Here is a 23,973-nt window from a genome sequence, read left to right as displayed (position 1 = left end):
CCTTTAAGATGAATTTGTGATTTGGAGCTAAGCTAACACAACTTGACTTGGATCACAAGTAATTTTCATGAACACAATTGTCTTCATAAGTCCGTTAATTTGAGAAAAGAAAGAGCCACAGCACGTACACTAATTTGAAAAGTTTATTGGTACTCCACTGTGTTTCCTATTTCTTTGACAATCTATGAATGCATGACTGGTAAGTTCATTTAAAAAACTGAACCTCTGCTAAGCTCCACAGAAGTCTAACAATGACAGCATGCCTGGGATGTGGTTTAAATTAAGTCATGACACTGCATATTATTATACATCTCTTTCAAATCAAGAGGATGTCGACATGTCCACCGGCAAATTATCGTCATGCTGTTAAGTCTAACCAGCTTATCAGCAACTAATAAACTTGTCCATTACAATACATACTGTAGCCTCCACGGAGTCTTTACAGGGACACTTTGAAAGCAAGAAGAAAAAATGAAGGAAAAACGACACCATTTTCAGATAGTGAAACAATAATTTTTGATGAATTGCTCTCAAGGCTACAACAATAACAAGGAGGAATGTCAGGTCATTTACCAAATCTACTATAAATACACCTTAGAGCTCTATTTAATAATGTCTATGCCAAAATGCAGGAGCCTTCATGTGAACACTGTACTATCTTATCAGATCCTTATTGCCTACATGTTTAAAATCAATCCTCCTCTATTTAAAAAATCAGCAGAGGTTTAAAAGTCTTCTCTCTCACCACTACCATACACAAGTACAATATTAAACAGCCTTTTAGCTCTGCTTTGGCCTATCACTTTTGTTGAGCTTGCAAGATATTTGACATTTACTTACACTGTCATTTTGCATTAGGCAGGTGGTGTGCTCTTATCTTCTGTTAGCTTGTTTGCTCAGAGCAGCTGCCGGTGACTTTACATGGCGTGTCTGAGACAGACGACCCAAAGCAATGTGATGAATTTAGCTGTACAACACAAAGGGAATAAGGCTGGTGTGTCACTTCTCAATGAGGGGGGCAGCACTGGCAGCCCCTCAACTTCTCAAATTACTGTAAGTTTCTTGCTTCTTTGTTGATCTTAAAATATTGTTTAATATGGAGCTTTAAAAAAAAAAAGATTCGGTGTGTGCTACTTCAGACGTCAGTGGAGCTGTTATGTCTCTCAGCAGTTTACACAGACGGATGTTTGGTTTATTAGGGTCCGGGCAGCTAAGCTGCCGGGACACTATTGTATTCCTAGGAATTCTTCTTCTTCTTCTTCTTCTTCTTCTTTCTTTCTTTCTTTCTTCTTCCAAGGAAGTCATACTTCCCATAGGCGAAAACTCACCAAACTTTGCACAAAGGTTCAGTCCCATGCCAGATTCACTCAACTCCAAGGACATGTGCCCCCCCCCTCCTAAGGGGGGCACAATAAGCGTTTAAATTTAAAAACTTTAAAAATTCCTACCAAACCAACGGTAGATGCTACAGTGTTGAAACTTCACCACAATGTAGCCTCAATACTGCTGAAACTTTTGTCCACTTAAACTTATTACAAATTATGAAGTCCATCACTCTGTTTTTTTCAATAACTGTAAAACTTTTAAAATGTATCTCCTCCCACAATTTTTGCTCAATTGTCACCAAACTTGCTACAGAGCATCTCCAGACCGTCCTCCACAAAACTTGTTTCTCGGATTTTTGATTAAGCAAAAATTGAGCCTACAGTGCATGAAAACGTTTGACTGTAAACAGTACTGTAAACATATACCATCAAATTCTTGCTAAATACATTTTCAAACTTCCTGAAAAAAAATGAGAATATTCTGGAGTCATGTTTAATGAAGTTTAGCAAATATCAGAATTTTAATTCAAAAACTGAATTTTCTAGAATATTTTGAATTCTGCTCTCATGGGAACAACTGCAGTCAATGTGAGACTGGAATTTATAAACATCATATTTTCTCTTATGAAGCAAAACACGTATCATTAAAAACAAATCACCAACATTTCCATGCTGTCAAGATGCAATTTATGTATTATCAGATTTTTGTTTAGATGACTGAATTATTGACATTTTGACCATTTCATCACAACAGCTGCCCGGGCACTGGCTCACCTGAGTGGATAAATGAAGCTACACAGCAGGTCTCACTACAAGCTAATTAGCTCAGCGAGTTAAGAGCTGGTTCTTGGTGTCAGAGATTGTGAGTTCGAGACCCAACAAGGATGATGATGACAGATCAAGATGTCACATGTCCTCAAGCTGTTTTGCTGTCTAAATGCAATTTATGTATTAACAGATTTTTGTTTAGATACTTTTTGAAATATGCCTTGACAACAGCTGCCCGGGCACTGACTCACCTGAGTGGATAAATGAAGCTACACAGCAGGTCTCACTAACAGCCAATTAGCTCAGCGAGTTAAGAGCTGGTTCTTGGTGTCAGAGATTGTGAGTTCGAGACCCAGCGAGGGAGATGATGACGATGATGATCCAAATAGCTTGGACTGGACCATGTGCGAAAGCTCTTAACATCTTAGACTCATAGTAGATGTTTGACAAATACATATCATTATTTTACCTCAAAAACTGATTTTTCTTTTTACTGTGGTTTCAAATCTGCCTACACGACAGTGAATGGCTTACTCAATTTGTGAAGCCACTGTTGAATGCCACTTGTCAAGTAGCTCAGTGCGATAGACAACAGTCTTTGGTTCCCGAGGTTGTGGGTTCAATCCTCAACTAATGCAAAATGAACATTATAAGGTCAACTGTCCTGTCTTCCTATTCTCCTGTTTGTTGCTCAGAATTGCCTAAATTTGCCCAAAAGTAGCCCGGACCCGACCCATCGCTGCGCAGCAGCTATAATCTCCTCTTGAAATCTGTGAACAGACAGCACCATGTGAAACTCAGCAGAAATAAATGTCCCCCCCCCCCCCCCTCAGCAGTTATATCTCCATTTGTTGTGAAAACACAATAATTTCCACATCATCTATTATAAATGTTTAACTATAGCGTCACTTAAAGCAAACACAACATCAATGAAATCTGACAGGTGGCATTTGAGAACCCCAGGAGACCTATTGAATGCTAATGCACACTTATTAAAATGACATAACTAAGTCGTCACTGAGCTGGGCCAGCAGGGGAGTGAGGCTGTGGGCTAAGACCACATGCGGCATTCATCGAGAAGGTAAACGCACTAAAAACATCTTGAGGAGGTAATGAACGGTGTAGTTTTGATATGCTGCGGAGGTTAAGATAACCTAATCTGTCATCTTTCATTGATCTCTGCATGCTAGTTATGTTTGTCATAACAGACGGCAGGCAATAGCTCACACATGCATCGCTGTCATGTTTGATCATTTGTCGGTTCTTCTGCTGAGGTCAAAATTTGAGAACACCTCAATTTTTCCAGCTGTTAACAAAATTTACATAATTGAATGTCTTGGTGTTTCTGGAATTAAAGCATGGGACAAATAAACAACTGGAGTTTCTAAACACAAGGAATAACATAGTTTGTGTAATCCAGCAGCTCAACAGATAAATTCTTCCTACAATGGAAGTCTGACAACAAATGTGTTGCATTTGTAGATTACTTTGCTTTCACTTTCTGTCTTGTTCATCTAATCCAGCTACACTGAGTCGAAGTCTGGAGATTGTGCTGGTCTTGCGTCATGTGAAGCCACCGTCTGGTTCTGTTCTTCTAATGATTTGGTTCATTATCTTGGTGTCGGATGAACTCCTGACCAACCAAGTCTGTCTTCCTTTCTTCGTTGGATTTTTCTCACCATTGTGATAGAAATGCACAGCATTAGTTCCTCCAGTACAGTATTGTCCAAGTATATCATCTATAAGAATTGTTCACTTTGACTTTCATTGCGTCATTTTCTTCCAGTGCTACAGGAAATCTATCAGCTAATTGACCACTTTCTTCATGCCTGGAAAATGGATGTTTACTCCATTGAAGGTTATTCCCTGGTCTTGAACTGCTTAAATTTCCATAGAAATACAGGGAAATAGAAGTTTTCTAAAAATCCTTGACTGGTACTGTAAATGTGACACTGTATTTCTGTTTTTAGAGAAAATGACTAATTTAAACACATTTGCAACAAAAACTCTTAGTGCAAACGAACAAGCAGTTTGTGTGCGTGCCAGTGGATTTTTATTCCTTGGCATACACCGAGTCGTCACCTCCACTGTGACTGACTATTATGAATACTAAAACAACGGCATTTACCAGGTAGGAACGGTAAATCTGATTAAACACAGATGTGACAGAAATCATACTGCAGACACAAAGCATCCGAGTGCAAATCGAGATCTTAGAACAAATCTATCTCTGCCGTGCACATACTGAGCATCCATCATTTGCATTTCACGTTGTCAGACAATAAATATGTTCAACCTCTCTAAATATTTAACCTCAAACTGCTCATGGGAATTCAAGACACAAGACAAGACAAGTCACACAATAAAAAATAAATAAATAAATAAAACTAAAAACAACAAAAAATAATGTACCAGGCTGATGCAGTCAAATAGTCAGAAGTCATCTTAACCATTGACCATTAACCAGTGCTGCAAGGCTGATGAGGACATTTTTCATTTGGGAAATATTATTAATAACTCAAACTGAAAAACAAGCCTCATATGTAAATATTTGATAAATATATGTCTGTGTAATCAATAACAACACAAATATTGCTATTCAGTCATTTGATTTTGCTCTCTGCATCACTTTCCCTTTGCAGACTGCAATTTGCTGCATTTTCAATCTGTTGGTGATATAGCCAATGCCTCACTGGCCACCTCTGAGGTTAGTTTCACCCATCAGATCTTCATAGGAAAGTTCATTTATTTTTGCTTCATCACAACAGAATCTGTCACCACACATAATACCCCACCCATATGGACTGTGAGCTGAGAAAATCCTCACCTCGTTGCGACGGCCCCACTTGTGATAGAGTTAAATGACACAAAAAGGTCAACAAAAGGTCTTAGAAGGGCAGGACGGGGCTGGTATTAGACTATCTTCATCTGTCCATGCCAAGGGAGGTAGGGGAACATTGATAGGGGAATTTTCCCTCATTCCCTCTTCTCACTCTCCTTTCCGTCTGCCTTTATCCTCACTTGCTCTCTCACAATTAGCAGAGACAAAAAAAAAAATCCTCAAGGGTGTAACACTAGATAAAAACCCATGAAAGAATACTAATAATACTATGGGAAATCATAAGAGCAAATTAGTCCAGCAACCGCAGTGCTGTAGGGCTCAAGGCTTCGTGTGATACATATTCAGTAGAACCTGAACACATGAGCACAGTATGTTTTCTTTTATATTTGTTTTTTTTTTTTAATAAAATTTGCAAACATTCCCAACAAGACTGTTAACTGAAGCTTTACTGAATCACTCCCTTTATTTACCAAATAAAAGGAAAAAATATCTAATTTGTCTTTATGTCTTTATCCTTTAGTGTCTGCTGTCTTACTGGAAGCAAAGCACTCAATAGGCATTACATCTATATTTACTCGGCGCTAATATGATTACTATTGTTTTCAGCATCTATGTGGGATGTGAGCAGAAAAAAACGGCACTTTAGGATTTTGATCTATGTGATTATTTGGCTTCCCATCATAGGATTTTTTTTTGCATTATGATGATTTGATTAAACATGCACAGACCAATACTCACTCCTCACTTTGCCGTATTTTTCTTAAAGCCAGTGAGGTACAGGAACATCATCTTTGTGAGACTTTTGTCAAATTAGTTCAGTACCAGCATTTTTTCAAATACAGAACATTCTTAGTCATACAATACATGTGGACTTTGAGTAACTTTTCAAAGTATTTTTGTTCTGTCAGCGAGGGAAATTGAGTCATTTGCAGCGAGTGCAGAGTCAGGAAAGAGTGGCTGTAAGTATATGTTAGCCAGAACTCTGACATAGTTCTGTTCAGCACTTGACTGATGGCCCTCACTGCCCTCATCCATTACTCTGTCACTTGTTTGAAATTGCCTTTCAAACGTTCTGGCACTTCTGTAAAAGTGAGCACTCCTCCTTTTTGTCTGGATAGCTGAAAGAAGGCAGTGTGGCAGGTGAGGACGCACAATAATCTTATTTCACTTGCACAGCCGTCAGATCCTTCGGGACCACAGAGGTGATCTGGCCCTACAGTGTGAATGGAATACCAAAATGGGAGCAAAGCACACTGAGTGACGAAAAAAGGTAGGACAGTAAAAAAAAAAAAGAAAAGGAAATTCAGACAAAATCCTGCAGAAAAACTAAAACCAGAGCAGACACTTAATAGACACCCTCAGAGAGAAATGTGGACATCAGGCAAGGTCTCGTTATACTCACTCCTTTTGACTAGATGTCAGAGAGACGGGATGACTTGCGCATGTAGTTTTTGAGAGATGGATGGATCTAAAAATCTTTGTGTGCATCTTTGAATCAACAAATCTTAAATACAGTTTTACTAATACTGTTTGAAGTATGCATGTACACTGCCAGCCCTGAACTCCCAGCCATCAGCACTGAGCTGCTTGGTGACATGGCAGCTCATTCCTAGACACTATTAATGATGGAGCTCCTCTTTTCTAGCACTGACCGTCATCTATCACCCACAGCCAGGCCAGCCATCAGTCCTTCACTAAATTACAACCCACTGCATGAGACATAAAATAGGGTAATAGGCTGAAAATTAGCCAATTACAATCATTACACTGCCATAATTGACCCTGGAGACCCATGCCCAGCAGTACACACTCTGCCTTAAGGTTATGTGTGTGTTTGTGTGTTTGAGGCACTTAATTAGGAGTAGATTGGACCATGAGGATGAAATCTAATTTATTGAACAGCAGCAACCCAACAGCTGACTGGCAAGTAAAATAGAAGCATTTTAGAGAGGTGTAAGGCTGAGTTGTTTTTGACTGATCAGAAAAAACAACAAAATAAATAAATAAATAAATAAAACTAAATGATTGGAAAAAGGGGGAGAAGAGTGTAAGGGGGGAGAGATGTGTATTTCAATCACAGAGAAACAAAATAAACATAGAAGGTTAACAAGGAAAGATTAAAAAAAAAAAGAAAAACAACTATTTGAAACATTATTTAGAAAGATCATAAATCAAATCAAAGTCAAAAATGCCTTTTCAAATATTCAGACAATAGGAAATGTTAAGGGGCATTTAAAGGAATAGCTCGGGACAGTCGTCACTGGTCTTTATATGTGACATAGCCCCACAGAAAGGAAAGAGCTTCAGTCCAAATTAAACAAATTAAACTAATGTGTTAATTAGTGAGCTCTAGAGGAGCTGGGAGGTGGGTTGTTACATTTGGACAGACCAAGGTTAAGTGGTTCCCCTATTTTTAGTCCTTGTGTGAAGCTAAGCCAATCAGCTGCTGGCTGTAGCTTCACATTTAGCAAAGAAATATGAAAACGCTATGGATCTCCTCGTCAAAGTGTTGGTACAAAACTCTGAGTATATCGCATTACATTTCTTTCTCTGAGGTCGAAAAGTTTATGATCACCTTCCAATCACTCATATGAAGCTGAACTGCAGCTGACTAAGGCTGACTGTAATGCTCTTTAATGAACATTTTAGTATTTCATTGATCTGAAGTGTCAACTGTGGGGGTGAAACACTTAAACGAACGCACTTCCTGCTGTTGAAAACACTCTCCATGCACTGAGAGTTGCCGATCGCTCCTCTGGTCGTCTGACTGCCAGTGCTAAAACAAACTGTCGTCTTTGCTTTGGTCAATATTCACATTCACATGATGCAGATGGTTGGTGGCGTTTTAACGGCGTGTCAGCAACAATAAGGTGAAGCAACTTGTCAAAGGCAATGTTGGGAGCTGGTGTAGATCAGAGGTGTTTGAACAGGATTGAAATGAAAGGTGACGATTGATAAGCCAGAGGCGATCACTGTCAGAAGGAGATTTAGAAGCACAACTTAAGAGGGATGATGATCCTGATGCAAAAAACAAGGGGAATGGAGCCTAAACTACAACAAATAAAATGAAAACCTACTTAAAACAAAAAACGTTTCCCAACAGAGAGAGCATTGCTGGTTATTATAAAAGTAGAGGCTGAAATTAAATAAACAAAACATTAAATATGAAGCATGTATTCTGCAGTAAATCCCAAAGATGATTTAAGAAGCTCCTTAAGGAGCTCTCTGCTGTCAACAAGCTGATAACACTTATTACTCTACAGCCATTTGTTTTTAGTTTCACCAGCTTTTGCCAAGAATGGAAATTCAGGACGCTCTGCATGATTAATTTGTATGATACTTCTGAATTAGTCTCACAATCCTGTAGCGGAAGTTATGACACAAAATCATCAGCTAACGGACTAAACTGATGGTGCAGGAAAACAAAAGCTCTGCAAATTAGTGTGTTTTGTAAAAAATAGAGTGAAAAGAGTGAAAGAGTGAAAAAGAATATTTAATAACACAGAGCAAATCATCTTTTTTTTCTCTCGTACTCATTAGTCTTTGGATGACCTGCTCTGTCACTTTGTCTTCAACGGATGTTAATCTCAGTGTCCCTCAGGCTGAAGCATCACTGAATGAAAAGGCTGTTTATCGCTTTCACTTTGACAGGAAACAGCAAGACATCCATCAGATCTCAACCACATCTTTCAAATCTAGTCTCTGACCGAGCGTCTGAAGTTAGTTAGTTAGTTCATCACTTGAAAATGAAGGACAAATGTTTCTTTTATACAGTGAGAAAAAAAAACACATATTAAGAGGAGCCCATTCATAGTTGTTTCATTCAAGTTCAATATGTTAGGAGTTTGTGCACTGTGCAAAATACTGGCTCTGCTTAACATCAATATGAGATAAAACTGCTACCAAACTGTCTGATTCTTATGAAACTCAGCTACAAAGGATGTGTGTTTTTTTCCCACAAAGCCACAAGAAAAAAAGAGACTCACACAGGTTATTTCAACTGCAATGACTTCTCCAATTAGGACAATCACATGTCTTATAATAGCTGTACTGCATGGTGGTTACTGCGCCACCAGTAATAGCTGTGCTGCACTTTTACCATCATGATAAAACTAATAACAGGCACTTGCACACACATACACATGCACACACACACACACACCTTAGAGTTAAGTGCAAACACAGGTTTTTATCAAGCTGAAACTTTAGGGTTGGTTGAAAAATAAGGCCGTCACAGAAGTGCGAAAGATTTTAGTTCTCTGAAAGGCCGCTTGAGTTTGGCAGCAAAAGTCAATCAACATACACTCTGACCAGCTTCACTGCAGAAATAAACAGCTTGGTAATGACATTTTCTTGGTCTGTACAGCTTATTTCCCTGTTCGTGATAACTGTGCATGCACTTAATATTTTTAACTCACTTTTTTATTAAGCTTTAAATTTATACATAATTGAGGCAATGTTGCTTTGATTAGCCCGTCCTTACTTAGGGTTTTATCTTTATCCATTTTTCAATCCTCTGAGAGTTAAAGCAGATATCATCGGCACGGCCGTTTCGGCTAATGCTGTGTTCAAGGCAGGCTTTTGAAACCGTAAGTTACAGCTTCAAGTCACAACTACGACTTGGTAGCGTTCCAGGTAACCCGTAGCTCGTGTTTTTACCGTCCTGTTGTCTGTGAAAGTTCCCTATAACGGCCACTCGTAACTTCCGACCCGTGAACTCGTACCAGATCGAACTGGTATGACTTCACAGGAAGGAAAAACACAAAGTACGAGTTTCCTTGAACGCACCATGAGTTAGCAGCCCCCGCCCTTGTCAGGCATCAATTGGTCCTCGTGCTACGTCACCACATTCACGCGCATCCCTTGGCTGCACACACAGCCCTTCATGCCGTTCTCTCCCCTCATTGGATAACACTTGTATCCCACAAGGAAAATTTTCTCCTCGGGTTACAGCAGAGCAGAGTGACGGAGAGACTCGTGTTTAGGCTGAAATACTTCATGTAAGTGATTGCTGACGGAAAATAGGACTATTTAGGACTTATATTAACAAAAACATTCCACTGATATCTGCTTTAAGCAGTCAAAGTCAAGTGCTGCCAACATAGCGAGAACAGAGCAGCCCACTCTGAGCTTCAGAAACATCCGCTTGCCTTGAGGCTATATCCATCTTTACTTGTGTCTAGAGTTGTGATAAGATGCTTGCACAGACATCCTACAGACTCTTTCTTTGTACAGGAGGACAGTCAAGTTAGTTACGTGCATAAGTTGTACAGTTTAAGCTGTTGAGTGTAAATGTGCTGCACTTATCCAAATATTTTCAACGGTTTATTATTTCATATTAGCATTTTTATCACTGCATTATCCCAGGGTGCAATTTTGAGCTGGGTTGGGAACATAAGTGTGCAAGTGACATACAGTAAACACAAAACTGAATAAATGAGGCCTGTGTTTTCATAAAATGTATATTTTTTTCTGTAGACTTTTAATGGCAGAGGTGGCTGGGATTTAGTAAAGTGTATAAATGGCTGAGATACATATTTCTCAAAGGGTTTTTGGAAAAGGTTTAGCTTTGTTTTCTAACCATTACCAAGGCTAAAATCCTAGATAGTGATTAATTGGTTAGTTTGCCTTATATTATTATTGATATTTATTGTAATTCAAGGGTTTCTTGGGAGGGAAAAAAAAAGCCAATTAACGCCAGCCAGAGAATGCTGTCTTCTTGTTTTTGTTACATAATTTTGATGATGAAAATAATGAGATTGGAGAGGAAGTGGAGAGGGCAGGGTGGAGGCTAAGATAAAAGGGAATGGGGAAAGATGAGACAAAGAGGATAGCACAAGAGAGGTCTATGCTGGTGAGAATACAAGAGAGATGATGTGGATTTAGGTGGGAGGAAGGGTCGTGGATGATGGAGGATAAAGTTAGTCTGACTGACTCTGATGTCGTACACAGGTCCAAAAGCCAGATTATCCTATTTTATGCTCACATGAACAAGGCAAATGGAGCGAGGAAGATATGCAAATTGCTGTCTAATTGGCCTGTCAGGATACTGAGGCCCTGTCAAACCACTGTCAGAGAGAGCGCACGAGCAAGAGCAAGAGCAGGAGAACACAGAGAATTACTGGATTAGTTTCAGCTGCCACTCACTGCACATTTCATTAAGTAATTTCAGCTCGCATCAGGACCATGGGTCAGCGCTCCATCCTTGAAGAGCAGGTTCTTTCAGCCGTAATTTTGACGGAAGAAAGGCAGCACCTCTCATCTATACGCTTTACCTCCTGTTTGTCTCCCACAACCCAAAAACACAGACACAGCCAGTAAACAAGTTTTCACTTGCTTCTCTCCTCTGCAGATGGCACAAGCAAATGCAGAGGATATGGTAATAAAGTGCTACAGTATAAAGCTAAAGATTGAAACTGAAATAAATCTGTATACCTAAATTATATTTTGCTCCTGGCAGAACACATGTGAATTAAGACTAAAAACCAGGTCAGGCAGAAGTCTGTCAAGTTCTGTTGATACTTTTACTTTTTACACTTTTAAATACTGATGGATGGAGATAACAAACAATTGAATACAGTATACTTAATTATGACATTGGTAATTTATATCAGCAACTATGGAGTTTGCCCTGTTCTCACTGACACCTGTCAAACTTCGTCCTCACATGACACTAATAAAATTTCCGGAGATAAAAGAGGCAGATTAATAATCAGTCAAGCATCTAATTTGGTTCTCAATTTCAAATGCAGCCTCTCATGTCTAACAACTAACTCTTGATTTTGCTCGCTAAACAACTGGTGCTGGCAGACTTTGTCAGCTGTATCCAGCCAGGTAATTGAGCTAAAGCTGGCTCTATGAATTTGTTGATAATGCTTTTTTCTGCTCCTCAGTTTTATCTTGTAAAACTTGTGTAAATGATGTAGTTGATGGCAACTGAAACCGTGTCTGCATGTAACTGATCAAACATGACAAAGAATTGCTCTGTGTATTGCAGAGAATAACTACTGTAGTTACTCAAAGTAAAACTGTGATGGGCATATGATAAGCAAAAATGCAAGATTGTTCTGGTAATGCTTTGCTTTCATAACTTTTTGTTATTTCAAAACGACTTGTTTTCACTTCTAATGTTACAAAAGAAAAGGCTTTAAAGATTAGGTTGAACCTTGGTGTTTGAGCTACCACAGACTTAAGTTGCTGTAGTAAACTTTCCCAATTCCAAAAAGTAGGACAGAGCTGCTAATGTTGCCGTAAACTGTAAACAGGAAAACTAGGTATAAACCTAATGCACAGCTGGACTGTGTATGGGTGTTACTGTACATGCAATCACCCAACCCCCCTGGTATCCAGGCTACCCAGGAGTTACTGGGAAGTAGAATTGCATTTCCAATTCACTGAGCTTCCATTACAGCAAATAAAGTACTTTAATTACATGTCCTCTTCTCCCTAAAGGAGGCAGAGGAATAACTAAACATAAGACACACTGAGCAAGAGACGGAGAGTGGGAGGAAGAGAGAACCCAGAGGTAACTGCTAATCTATAGAAGCTATACACTAGCACATCTGAACAGCATGTTAACAACAGAAACAGTTGCAATCAAGCAAAAAATGTCTGTAAATCTTGGAAGTTGGTACATAACAGGCTGTAAACGCACCCTAATAGAACCTGTTTGGAGCGACTCATTTTGAAAGAGCAGAGGCAAAAGTCATGTGGCATTTGGTTGACCAATGGTGTGAGGACTAAACCAGGATCAGTCAGTCAGTCATCAATATTTGCAATCATAGGTTTGGTCCCACTGTGACCAATCCATTTTTCTTTTTCTTTTTTTTGTTGGTTATCACTTCTAATTTTTGATAAAGAAAATTGTAGCTGGAATTTCAATGAGCTAACAAAGCAATTTAGATGTAAAATACATGATAATTAAATTAGCCAATAATATTAATAGATTGATAAAAGCATAGCATACAGTATCAGGATAAAATCATGGTTTTGAACACCACTGCACTAACAACAAATAAATCCAAACAAATTAAACCCAGAATGCAGTCAGTCAGGCATGTCTTCACGGTGATAAGTAGGGTCATGCCATCTAATAAATAAATAAACAAAACAAAGGAGCACCAATTGGAAGAAGTGCTTCACGTGTATCAAATATTGCCTTTTCATTTACAGTAATAAACAAGCTGCCACAGATGGTAGACCACATTTTCAGGGGATTCATCATAACCTGATAGACACAAACACTCACACACAGCCTTAGGTCATTATGAATGGACACACACATAAAAGAAATAGAATGCAATTGAGAAATTGAAAATCATCTCATAGCTTCGAGAAATGAGAGCCACATCCAGTGCAGAATTGGAAAAGGGGTTAATAGGGTAATAAGGGAAGGGACTAGGTCCTCCAGAAAATCAATCAGTGGCTAAAAGGTTGTTTGACACTGTGAGCAACTTGACAATGCACTGATGACAGAGCTCTAGTGGAGTATTACTGGACATGTAATTACTCCATCGTAGACCATCGTATATGGATCCAATTCTCTCGCCTCAACAGTGGAGATGTATGGTGATAAATAAATGGTTCAGGTTTCCCTGTGCTCCAAATGTAGTGTGACATAACATTGTTGATGTATCTTTGATCTGAATATTTTCTTATTAGGCTTTTTATTTTAATAGATGCAGATTGTTTTGCATGGGGTCTGCAGGCTCTGATACAGTCTTTTCGATGATTACAGGTATTTTTGTTATTTATTTTTTTAGAAATAGTTGATATATGTGAAATTTCATCTTGATAGTGAGAAAATCCTTTCTTCCTACAAATTCATTCAACTGCAGCTGTGCAAATTTTACACAAATGTGTAATATAGGCACAATTCACATTGCCAGATGTGCTTCATTTTTGCTGTATCACCTCATAATGCTTAAACGTTCCTGTGCAAAACTGACTAATTTTGTCAAACTGAACCTGAAAGAGGTGAAAGAATATCAGGACAGGGTACTAATCCACTGAGAGGGACCAAAAATCAATGATGGAGATTCATTTTGTCCTTATCCAGTTTAGAGGTAAAGTTGCTTTGACATTTCAAAAATGTAATGAAAATGATGTGATTAAAATGTATTTTCTAAAAGGTCCTCATGTACAACTGCCAGGCTAACAAACAGGGCCAAATAGGCTAAACATGCAGGTCAGATACAAGGTCAGGCGAGAACAGGATCAATATAAAGTGACAAACGTGATATCGCTTTTGTTTGTAATGAGAGGATGTCATTGTCTCGGTCACATGAAGTATGACTGTGTGGAAAAGTTCCAATGAGGATATATATTGTGATGAAGCAACAGAGTGGAGAAGAGAGCAAGAGACGGTGAGGGGAGGGGGAAACCATGAAAAAAAGGTTGAGAGGACTGAGAGGGAGAAGAAAGGGGAATATATCTGTCCTGCTGGGAGCAAACACACAGAAGGGTGTGGAGGCGTAGCACCGAACCTTATGTCCTCAGGCAAGACGGAGATATCAATACACACACTCTGACAGTTCACTGAGAGCCCATCTCCTGCTCTGGACAGGAAAAATGGAGGGAGATACAGTTACAGGCTTGCATAGAAAAAACATGCGCAACTACTCAAAAGAGCACTCGTAGATTTGTGTGTCTGGGCCCTGTCATACTTTCTAAAGGGTTGAATCTTTTTTTTTTTTAAATCTATACTTTTATGTCTATTAGCATTGTAGGATGTATTACAACATTGTATTGAAAGGAAAAAGCATGAAATATACATGTAGTTAATCATTGTGGCCCACCTAATGAATGTTAAATCCACATTTTACTCCACTTTTAGCTCCGTTTTGGTCTCCACCTCATTAACTTAATGGGCGAGCCAGTAGTATCATCTGCCTGCTTTTTGGTGCTCAATCCGGTAGCAGTGAGTCGGCTCCTCATAGAAAACATGGTTGGGGTGAGTAGTGAGTGACAATAAAACCAAAACAATGAGCTGAAGGATGCTAAAAAGGAAAACTACAGGGGCTGATAACTCTCTGTGGATTTGTCACCTCGAGTCACTCCTTTCGACTAATACAGCAGTAATGTTTGGTGAATGTTTCAAGAAACTGGCTAAGCGCACATTCCTACTGTATAAATCTCATGCTGGTCTGTTCATACTGGTTGCCGCAAAGAGAAATCTGGTTTGTAGGTCGGTGTCAGCCCCCTAAACAGCACACAGCATCTTTGATGTTCTGCATCCGTTTCATGTTGCAGACCTGCGTTAGCATTACCTCACGACTTAGCGCTCACTGCAGAAATTTAACAGCAACACAAAGGCAAAGAAGAGAGGGTGAGGGGTGAGGGAGGTGGGGGGAGGGGGGGGCTAAGTGATTTGTTCCTCCTCTCCTCGGGGTAGACAGTCAGACACCTGCGCGGTTTGATCAGACCGTCCCTTCAATATCCTCGCTTATCCTTTGATGATCCATCTCACCATCTCTATCTATTCCCTCTCTCTCCCCCTCACACACACACTATATATATTTCTATTTTCTGGATCTACTGTTGTTTCTCTCTTTCATCTCCCCTCTCCCTCACCTCCCTTTTCCTTGCATTTTTCCCCTCTCCCTCCATGTTCTGCTGCTTCCTCTTTTTCCTTCACCACCTTTGAAGTGACTCATAGCTTCTGCTTTGTTGGGTCCCACAGTTTAATTAGCACTTTTGCTTTTGTCACCTTGGTGCAGTTTCACTCACAAATAGTCGCTGTAGGTGGATTAGAGATTTGGCAAAGTTTAATGACCACAAAATCAAAACTATAGCCATGACCTGTGGTGAAATTGTACCTTGAAGCTATTTGTTTCTCTTCTTTATTTACCAGTAGTCCCAGTTTCTATCCTGAGCAAGAGGAAAATATTTGGGGTGATACATCATGTGTAAACAAAGCTGTGATTGTCGTGGTAACAATTGTTTTAGTATGAAGCAGTAGACAATACAGCTGAATGCAAAAGAGCATTAGGCAGTGATGAGAACCCGTCTAGTCACCTGGCAGTTTTAATGATGAGGGAAAGTTATCAGCCACTTCCTGTTTGTGTCTTCATCGTGGCAACTGGCAAACAAATGAGATGATTATTCCTGACAGTCCTGCAAGGATATTACAACTTTTCACTCACAATAATTCAACTGTCCATCACTGGGAAGCATTTACACATCAGGTAATGCGTGTCAACAATGTGCACTCTCAGTTCCAACAGCATGTTTTTCATTACGAAAATCATGCTCACCACCGGCTTTGAACTTATGATAATAAGTCCTATATTTTCCAAATCATGCTCCAAGCAGTAAATGGATTTTGACTGTGTGCTTGGTAAAAATAGGATAAATGGCACTGAATAAATGAAAATTATGTGTACCGTTTCTTTGTTGTTTTCAACAAAGTCATGGCAAAAGTAGTCTCGCTCGCCAGACCCTCCTCCAGAGAAGAAGGAGAGTCTGGCTGCTCCGCCTATGATTCTGCGATCAGAGAAAAAAACGCTCCGGCCGTTTGGAATTCTTTCAACCAGTCACAATCGTTGTGGTCGGCGCCGTAGCAACGCCGTAGCAACGGCGCGCTTGCAAAATATTGCCGGTTGGAAACTGGATTTCGGTCCGCGGTGTAACGACGGTCGGCATCCGTTGACGGATATTTATTATTTTGTTCGGTTTAACGGCGGTTGGCAACCACTGACAGATATGTATTCTTCTGTTCGGTTCATGACACGGATCCATGGTTCGGTTCCTGTTGTTGTTTGTTGATGTTTCCCTTTACCGGGCGGACTGTGAAAGCTGCAGCACGGAGGCGGGACTTCCGCCGGGTGGCTCGTTCCGACCAATCAGAGGCTAATCGCAGCAACGCACTTCCGTCAGGCCAGACTATGGCAAAAGTTTCCACAATGGAAAAATATTGTCTCTGAAAACAAACAGTTTTATCTTTGACAGAGTTTGACAGCGGCTATGATCAGAAGAAGTCTAATACTGTAGAATCCAGATTAATGAAGCCAGATTAATGAAGGTGTATTAAATAAATCCTGTTTAAAGGGCATCAAAAGCATCCCAGGTTTGCCTCCTTGCACATGAAGTAATGAGTGGATCAGCTTTCCCAGAGGAAATCCAGTACTGATTTTATTTGACTAGACTGTTTTTGATTTTTTACCAAACCAAAATCTCACTTTAGGCTTGGCGCTGGCATTAGATTTAGACAATATTTCAGATCAAATTTTACCTCTCTGGAGAGACATTTGCAATGTTTATTGCATTCAGACAAATGAGGGGACTATGTTTGTTCATGAACAGGTTAAGTTGCGCTGAACACAACTTAAATCATGAATAAATACATCTCATGCTTCCATGAATATAAGGTGAGTCTCGTATAAGCTTTGCAGTAGAAAAAAAAATTACATCTTTGACCGAGGGAAGTTGAATAAACTGCCTGAAATTTTCCACACCACAGTCCAAGGAAGTCAATTGATTGACAGTACAAAGTTTAAACTCCTGGGCTCTTCCTGCGTAGTTGTAACACCTGTCTCACAAGCATTTGACAGAACACACACACATTTTAATCAATACAGCTGTCTACACTGGCCTTGTAATGAATGGCTTGCAATGCATGAGAATAACTGCAGCGTCATCTTAGGTTTTCAAATCCACCAACCTAACTCCTGACTTACAGTACTGTAATAAATACTGTGGAAGATAGGGCTTACAACATGCACATACACATTCATGTGTACACACACACGTGCACGCCCAAACACACATAGACGCGACCTAAACCAATCAATGAGAACAATCAAAAATGTTTTCTTGTGGCAGCTGTTCATGATGACCCACTCTCATTTTAATTTTCCATCTGTCTCTTTCATTTTTTCCTCCATTCTCCATTTCCCTCCAATTCTCCAACTACTTTTGTTCCTTTACCCTGTGTGACTTCTGCAGAGGAAACAATGTAGCATGATGAATGGGGAGAATCCCCGCTTGTTGACTGTGGCCTTGAGATAAAGAATAGGCAAATGAAACTGCCTGCCTGCCTTGCAGCACCCTAGAGCCCACTGCCACCATCCCTCATGCTAATTTGATTGAGAATGCTCGATCAGCACATACCCCTCGACCCACGCACCTTTGCCGTGTCGAGGGGACATGGGCATGGGGGGCGTGGGGGTGGAATAGAGGATGCCATCATGACATGCAATAATAGCAATTTATCTCCAGGTTGTCTGTCTCAGCGTATAATGTTCAGGTTAGGCCCACTGTGGGTAGTTTACATCAAAGTGAAATGTGGTGCTGCAGGAGAACGACAGAACATAAGACAGGGGGGGAAAGAGAAAAGAAGATAGAGCTAAAAAGGTGAAGTGAACAGAAGAGATGGAAATGGGGACGTATGCAGCATCCAGAGAGGAAACACTAGTGATGGAAGGTCAGTAAAAAGGAGAAGGAATAAAGGATGACGGGAGAAGTACAAGTAAGGAGAAAACAGGCAAGTACTTAAAAATCCTGATCTGTGTTTCCTCACTGCAATTAATGTGGAGCCAGGAGGACAGCCTACTCCTCTTCTGCAGTAAAACAAAACCAGGATTGATGAGAGTGTCTGTAATAAGCGACTGGCTGTCTATGGGCTTGCTGGGAGCCGTGTGTTGAGATAGAGAGGAGGAGAAAGGACGGTTGGATTGAGAGAGGAAGGGACTGTGGTGCTCGGTGGAGAGAGAGAGAGAGAGAGAAACAAATGGAGCCGCAGATAGAGATGAAGATTTCAGAGAACAGTTCGACTCCAAGAAAAGGTGGGAGAGAGCTGTAGCAGCAGACAAAAGCAAAGAGAGATAAATTAGGACAAAACTGCTCTTTTCATGGCTGTGTTTTTTCAGTCTCCTTGGTAGCAATTGTACAGGTTTCATTCATTTTGACCCCCTTCAATGGAAAACATTCAAGGGTGAAATATCACCAGTCAGCAGTCAGTGCACAGCTCAGCTTTTTCTTCTTGAGCGATATTTCACCAGGCTTGAACTTCTCAAGTCGACAAACAATGTGTTAATCACAGTGAAAAGCAATCAAATGTAATTTCCTCTTCAGTCTGCCTGCTCGTTGTGGCGCCATTAAGCCTCAACTGTGCCACAGCTTCGGTTACTAGGGAAAGATACCCAAGTACTGTACAGTAAATTACTGTAAGGCAGCACTGCTGGTATTGTAGGGGAACAATGTGTGTGAGGAGTATCCTCAGCATCTCCACTTTTGTGATATGAATAAAAGATGAATTAAGTTGCTATTTCTGCATAATGTATTCTGTCTTTTTCATGGTTTAAATAACTAAACCTCCTCTCCTCTACCCCTCTAAAGGATCACTAAGTCATCCACATACGCTGTAGTATTTAGGTTACACTTAACAGTACAGTATGTATACAAAACAGGACCCTTAGAGGCCGTAAGAAGAAAAGCAGACTTTAACATTAATCCAGGCTGTTTCACACTCAGCTCTACCCATTATTTACAGAACAGCTGACACGTAACATTGAAAAAGACAAAAGTATAGCTTTGGCATCAGTAACACACATACACACACACACACAAAAAATGACAACAGCAGAAGAAAAATAGCTGAGTATCAGTTTTTCATGGTTGTCAGCGCTGGGATTAATAGGAGCCATTTCACCATAATGAGCTGTTAAGCGTTAGCTGCCAAAAAGCGTCTTCGTTTGCCTTTCAGTCTCAGAATACTTTGTCTAATTACAACAGCTCTGCCTCTGGTTCCTGTCGCAGTCGACGCTGGTGTACCTGCATGACAGCTGTCTGATTTCAGCTCTGGTTAAGACAACATAATCAGCCCCAGAAACACCCGGGGATGGGCTTCATAATGATGTCACACTGACATGATTACATGTGTGGAGTACCTGTTCCATGACTCAATCAGTCAGGCTCAGTATGCCAGTGCTACAGTCTCAGCATCCCTGGTTTAATGGAAACCATTATGGGCTGTGTGGCATCTTTGTCTCTAACATGAGCAGCAATAAAAGGTGAAACAGAACAAGTGTTGTCCTGGAGTTGTTTTTTATGGAGTACTGGGGGATTTTTTACTGGCCAACTAACTGCGGAAACCTTTTCTCAAAAAGCCACAGTGAGTTCTTCTCAGCAACCAAACTCTCAGTGAATGCAGACTGCAGAGCGTCTATAAATCTACTGCTACATACCGCCAGGGGGGACATCCACAGGTCAAAGCCTTGTGTGTACAACATGCATTTCTAAAGAGCAATAAAGCCTCTGAGATTAATTTATGAGGTCAGACTTAAAGTAATATATAAATGCTACTGTGGCTAGGACCAAAACAAACCCAAGTGCTACATCACAGAAACATATGACACTCGTGCTGCAGTGCAGATACGGCAGAATTGCAGAATCTGAATAGAAACAAACGGACATGAACTTTAAAATAATTGGACCTGAGATGCACAATACATTATTCTGTATATAGACTGTAAAAATGTTGTACATGAAAACAATCCTCTGTAGCCATTTGATATTCTGTGCAAGCCTTCAGCGCAGCTTCAAAGTGTCAGATTAAGATTTAGACCAGAAATGTTGTCATTGTGAGAAGCTGACAGGGCTCAGGGGAAACGATCGTATATTCTTCCACTTTTGAGAGGAATCTGTTGGTCAGGGTAATGGGGCATTTCAGCTCAGCTTATGAGCAAATGAAAAAGGATGATGACACATGGTTTCAATTAGCAGAAGCTGTGAATAGAGGCCTGTCTGAGGGAAGTGAAGAAGATGCACCATCTAAAAGATTATGGAAAATAAATGCATTCCCACAAACCTTGGTATGCTTGAATCAATCAGCCGTCCTCCATCCATTTCAAGTTTTCCACTAATGTGACTTTGAGCTACTTCAAACCCTGGTAAAGGGTTTTGATGTTCTTGTATTTAATCTTATATTTGTGGTACATGCATTCTTCCCTGCAAGTCTTGATTTTTTTTCTGTAAGTGTAAAGTAATTTGCTAATATAATCATAATGATGAGAAGAAACTTCTCTTAAAAACACACATACACATAAACCATTTACTTTACGCTGCTTAGGGTGATACTGTAAATTGAATTCAGTCTCCATGACAAATAGTGAGTGCAGACAACTGTTGGATCATCTGTTTTTGTGAAGTTGCCACAGTTGCCTGCACACAGTACTGAGGCATCTTTGTCTTGGCCCCTGTGCGTGTGATAGACAATGGATATCTGGGAGAGTGCGTATACTGTATAAAACTGTGGTTCTGAATGTGTGTGGATACTGGAGTGTCCTTGTGTTTCCTACCAGCATAGGGGACTGGGGCATCCTTGTCTAGAGCTACCAGAGGAGGGTCCAGCAGCACCGTGTCCATGTTCTCTGTGATCACACCATGGTAGGATGTCTCTATCCACGGCTTGTGCTTGTTCACTGTGGAGAAGAAAGAAAAACAAGATAAATACAATAAAATGTTACAGGCTCCCTTTGTAGATTTAATTCTTCGTATTAGACCGTTTATATAATCATTTTCAGGATTAGAACTGACAGGCTCTGTTGTTTCTTCTTTAAATCACTTTATCTCGATGTACTGAGTCACTTCAACAGGACTGCGGGCAAGGAAATCTCTGCTTTTAAAAACTTTCTGATCATGATTGATGTCAAAGGTTTTTACAGATGACAGGACAAGTAAAGGAGGTCAGATGGTGAACACCCTCCTTCCACTGGCTGTACCACTAATACGTGCAGGGTCACAGGGAGGGATGGAGCCGGTCCCAGCTGACACACTCACATTCACACTTATGGGCATTAAAGTCGCCAGTTAAACTAACATGTCTTTGGACTGTTGGAGGAGGTCAGAGAAGCACAGGAGATCATGCAATCTGCACACAGAAAGCCCTCAGGTGTGGGGTTCAAACCCAGAACCTTCTAGTAAGGTAGCACAGCTAACCACTGCACGACCAAGAGAAGAGAAGAGAAGAGAAGAGAAGAGAACAGAACAGAACAGAACAGAGAAAACCCTGGTTGTTGTTCTCTTTTCCTCCCAGTTTGTCTACACTATATACACACTCTATGTCTCCAATAACACTCTGTCACCATGGGTAGGTTGTCGACTGCCGTGTGTCACCACACTCCAGCACTGAATCACGTCTTTGCAGCAAAGCTTCAAACTTCTAATAAATACTTTGTCTTTGTTGGGGAAAACAACAGGGACTCGGTACGCTCTGAAAATCTTTGATAATTTTGTTGAATGTGTCAAAAAAAAAGCTGTAATCTTATCCCAGACAAACTGACACAGTGAACTCAGTGTTTCTCACAGGTTTGCAAGGACATTGGGGGTGGGGTGCGATCGGACCGTACGAGTTTCGCTTTTACCGCACACTGCTGTCATGCATGCACACTTCTCTGTGTGTGTGTGAACGCCAATAATGGAGAAGGAGAGCTATGCGGAGATGAATGAATGTAACGATATTGCGTTGGTCGAGCCAAAAGCCGGAAAATCTTTTCTAATCTATTATTTATTTGTGGCGGGCCGAATGTATGGGAAACACTGGAACTACACAATTCACATCCAGCTTTGACTTAAACTCTGTGCTTTGACCTCTACACCTCCAGCACCTTCTCTACAGTGCATATGCGTGTTTCTGTTTCCACAAAATTAAAACTCCAACCGCCACGGCACAAATGTGATTGAAAAGACGGGAGGATCAGCTTCAGATTAACACAGATCACCATCACACGTAATCACTGACTCTATAATTAAGCCTCGTCTCTCATGGCTGGACCACACGGACAGAGAGACGGATGAACAAGAACAACCATATGTGTTTGTGCTCTTTTCTGTAAACACAAGCACAGATACGGGCCATATCTCTGGTGTACAAGTGTCACTCTCTGCGGGGAGCTGAGATGTCAACTTGACCCCTCAATCCACCGAAGAGGAACGTTTTGTCTCATGCCAATGAGCAGATGACATGTCCAGCTGGCAGTGATTTAAAATGCATCAAACTGTTCCTAAAACCTTCTCACAGCTTTTCATCTGTTTGGGCAGATTTCGGTAGTTTTGTCCTACTATTCTATTTTCTCCCTGGATTGTCACTATTCTGAGAGAACAGGGTCAGAGGAACAGAAACAGAGGAAATGAGTGTGTCAGCCCTGTACAAAGGAAAACTGGTTTATTTAAAACAGCAGAGAAACGATTGTGAATGGAAAAAATTTAGGACTGACATTTTGGAAAATAAGTAAAAACCGGTTGTTTTATAGTCTTATCACTTAACGAGTTCTCCTCTTTTTAGGAGTTTTTAGTGTTTTACATAAAATACAATAAACTGAAGATATGAAATATAGTCGGCAAAAAGGTGAATATTGTGTGTGTTTACTTCTCATTCACGTTTGTCAGTCGATTGAAGACAAAAATGAAGGCAGACACCTGCTGATCACTCTAGATGAGACTTTCCCCATGCTGTGACAGGGGAGGGAGTGTATTATAGGGAATGAGCGAATCACAAGGGAAGACATTATTCATATGAGGAGACTCATGCTCATGCAGGAGAAAGCACTGCAGCACACAGCATGACTCTGCTCTGAGGACAGAGGAGCTCTGTCTGCCAATGCTGTTTAGGCATTTACACACCTGGAATATTTGATTTAATGGTGGAAAATCAGTGCATTTATACACACTAACACACATATTTTACGGTATATTGAAAGTGCTGTGCCGCTTCCCTGTGATATTTAACAGCTTTCTTTGGTTTTTACTCTCCTGCATTAGTCAAATTTCCACCAAAAGCAGATATGAAATGAATTGAAACAATCTTATAAATAGACTCTTGAAAACCAAGAGCATATTTGATTGAGGCGCTGAGGTGACTATAAAACAGCCCATAAAAATGAGCATTATTGAAGTGATTCTTCATCACTGCATGCCTGCACTTGCCGGTGTAAATACATATTAATCCATCACGCTCACATAGCATTTCATTTACATTCGTGGATGACTTCAGTGAGTCCAACAGAAGCCCACAGCTAGAGCAGTGTACTCATGAATGGC

General features: G+C 40.3%; 1 protein-coding gene across 1 annotated transcript in view; it reads right to left on the bottom strand.

The window, feature by feature from the left end:
* clstn2a (calsyntenin 2a) overlaps positions 1-23,973 on the bottom strand; it is a 179,857-nt gene that overhangs the window by 60,546 nt on the left and 95,338 nt on the right. The window contains exon 2 of the mRNA XM_085805895.1: positions 21,234-21,356. Coding sequence (XP_085662021.1) covers positions 21,234-21,356 — 123 coding nt within the window. The remainder of the gene's footprint in view (positions 1-21,233; positions 21,357-23,973) is intronic.

This window comes from Trachurus japonicus, chromosome 17 (genome assembly GCF_045865225.1).
Source record: "Trachurus japonicus isolate A0001 chromosome 17, Traja_1.0".
Lineage (NCBI taxonomy): Eukaryota > Metazoa > Chordata > Actinopteri > Carangiformes > Carangidae > Trachurus > Trachurus japonicus.
This window is presented reverse-complemented; position numbering and strand designations above follow the sequence as displayed.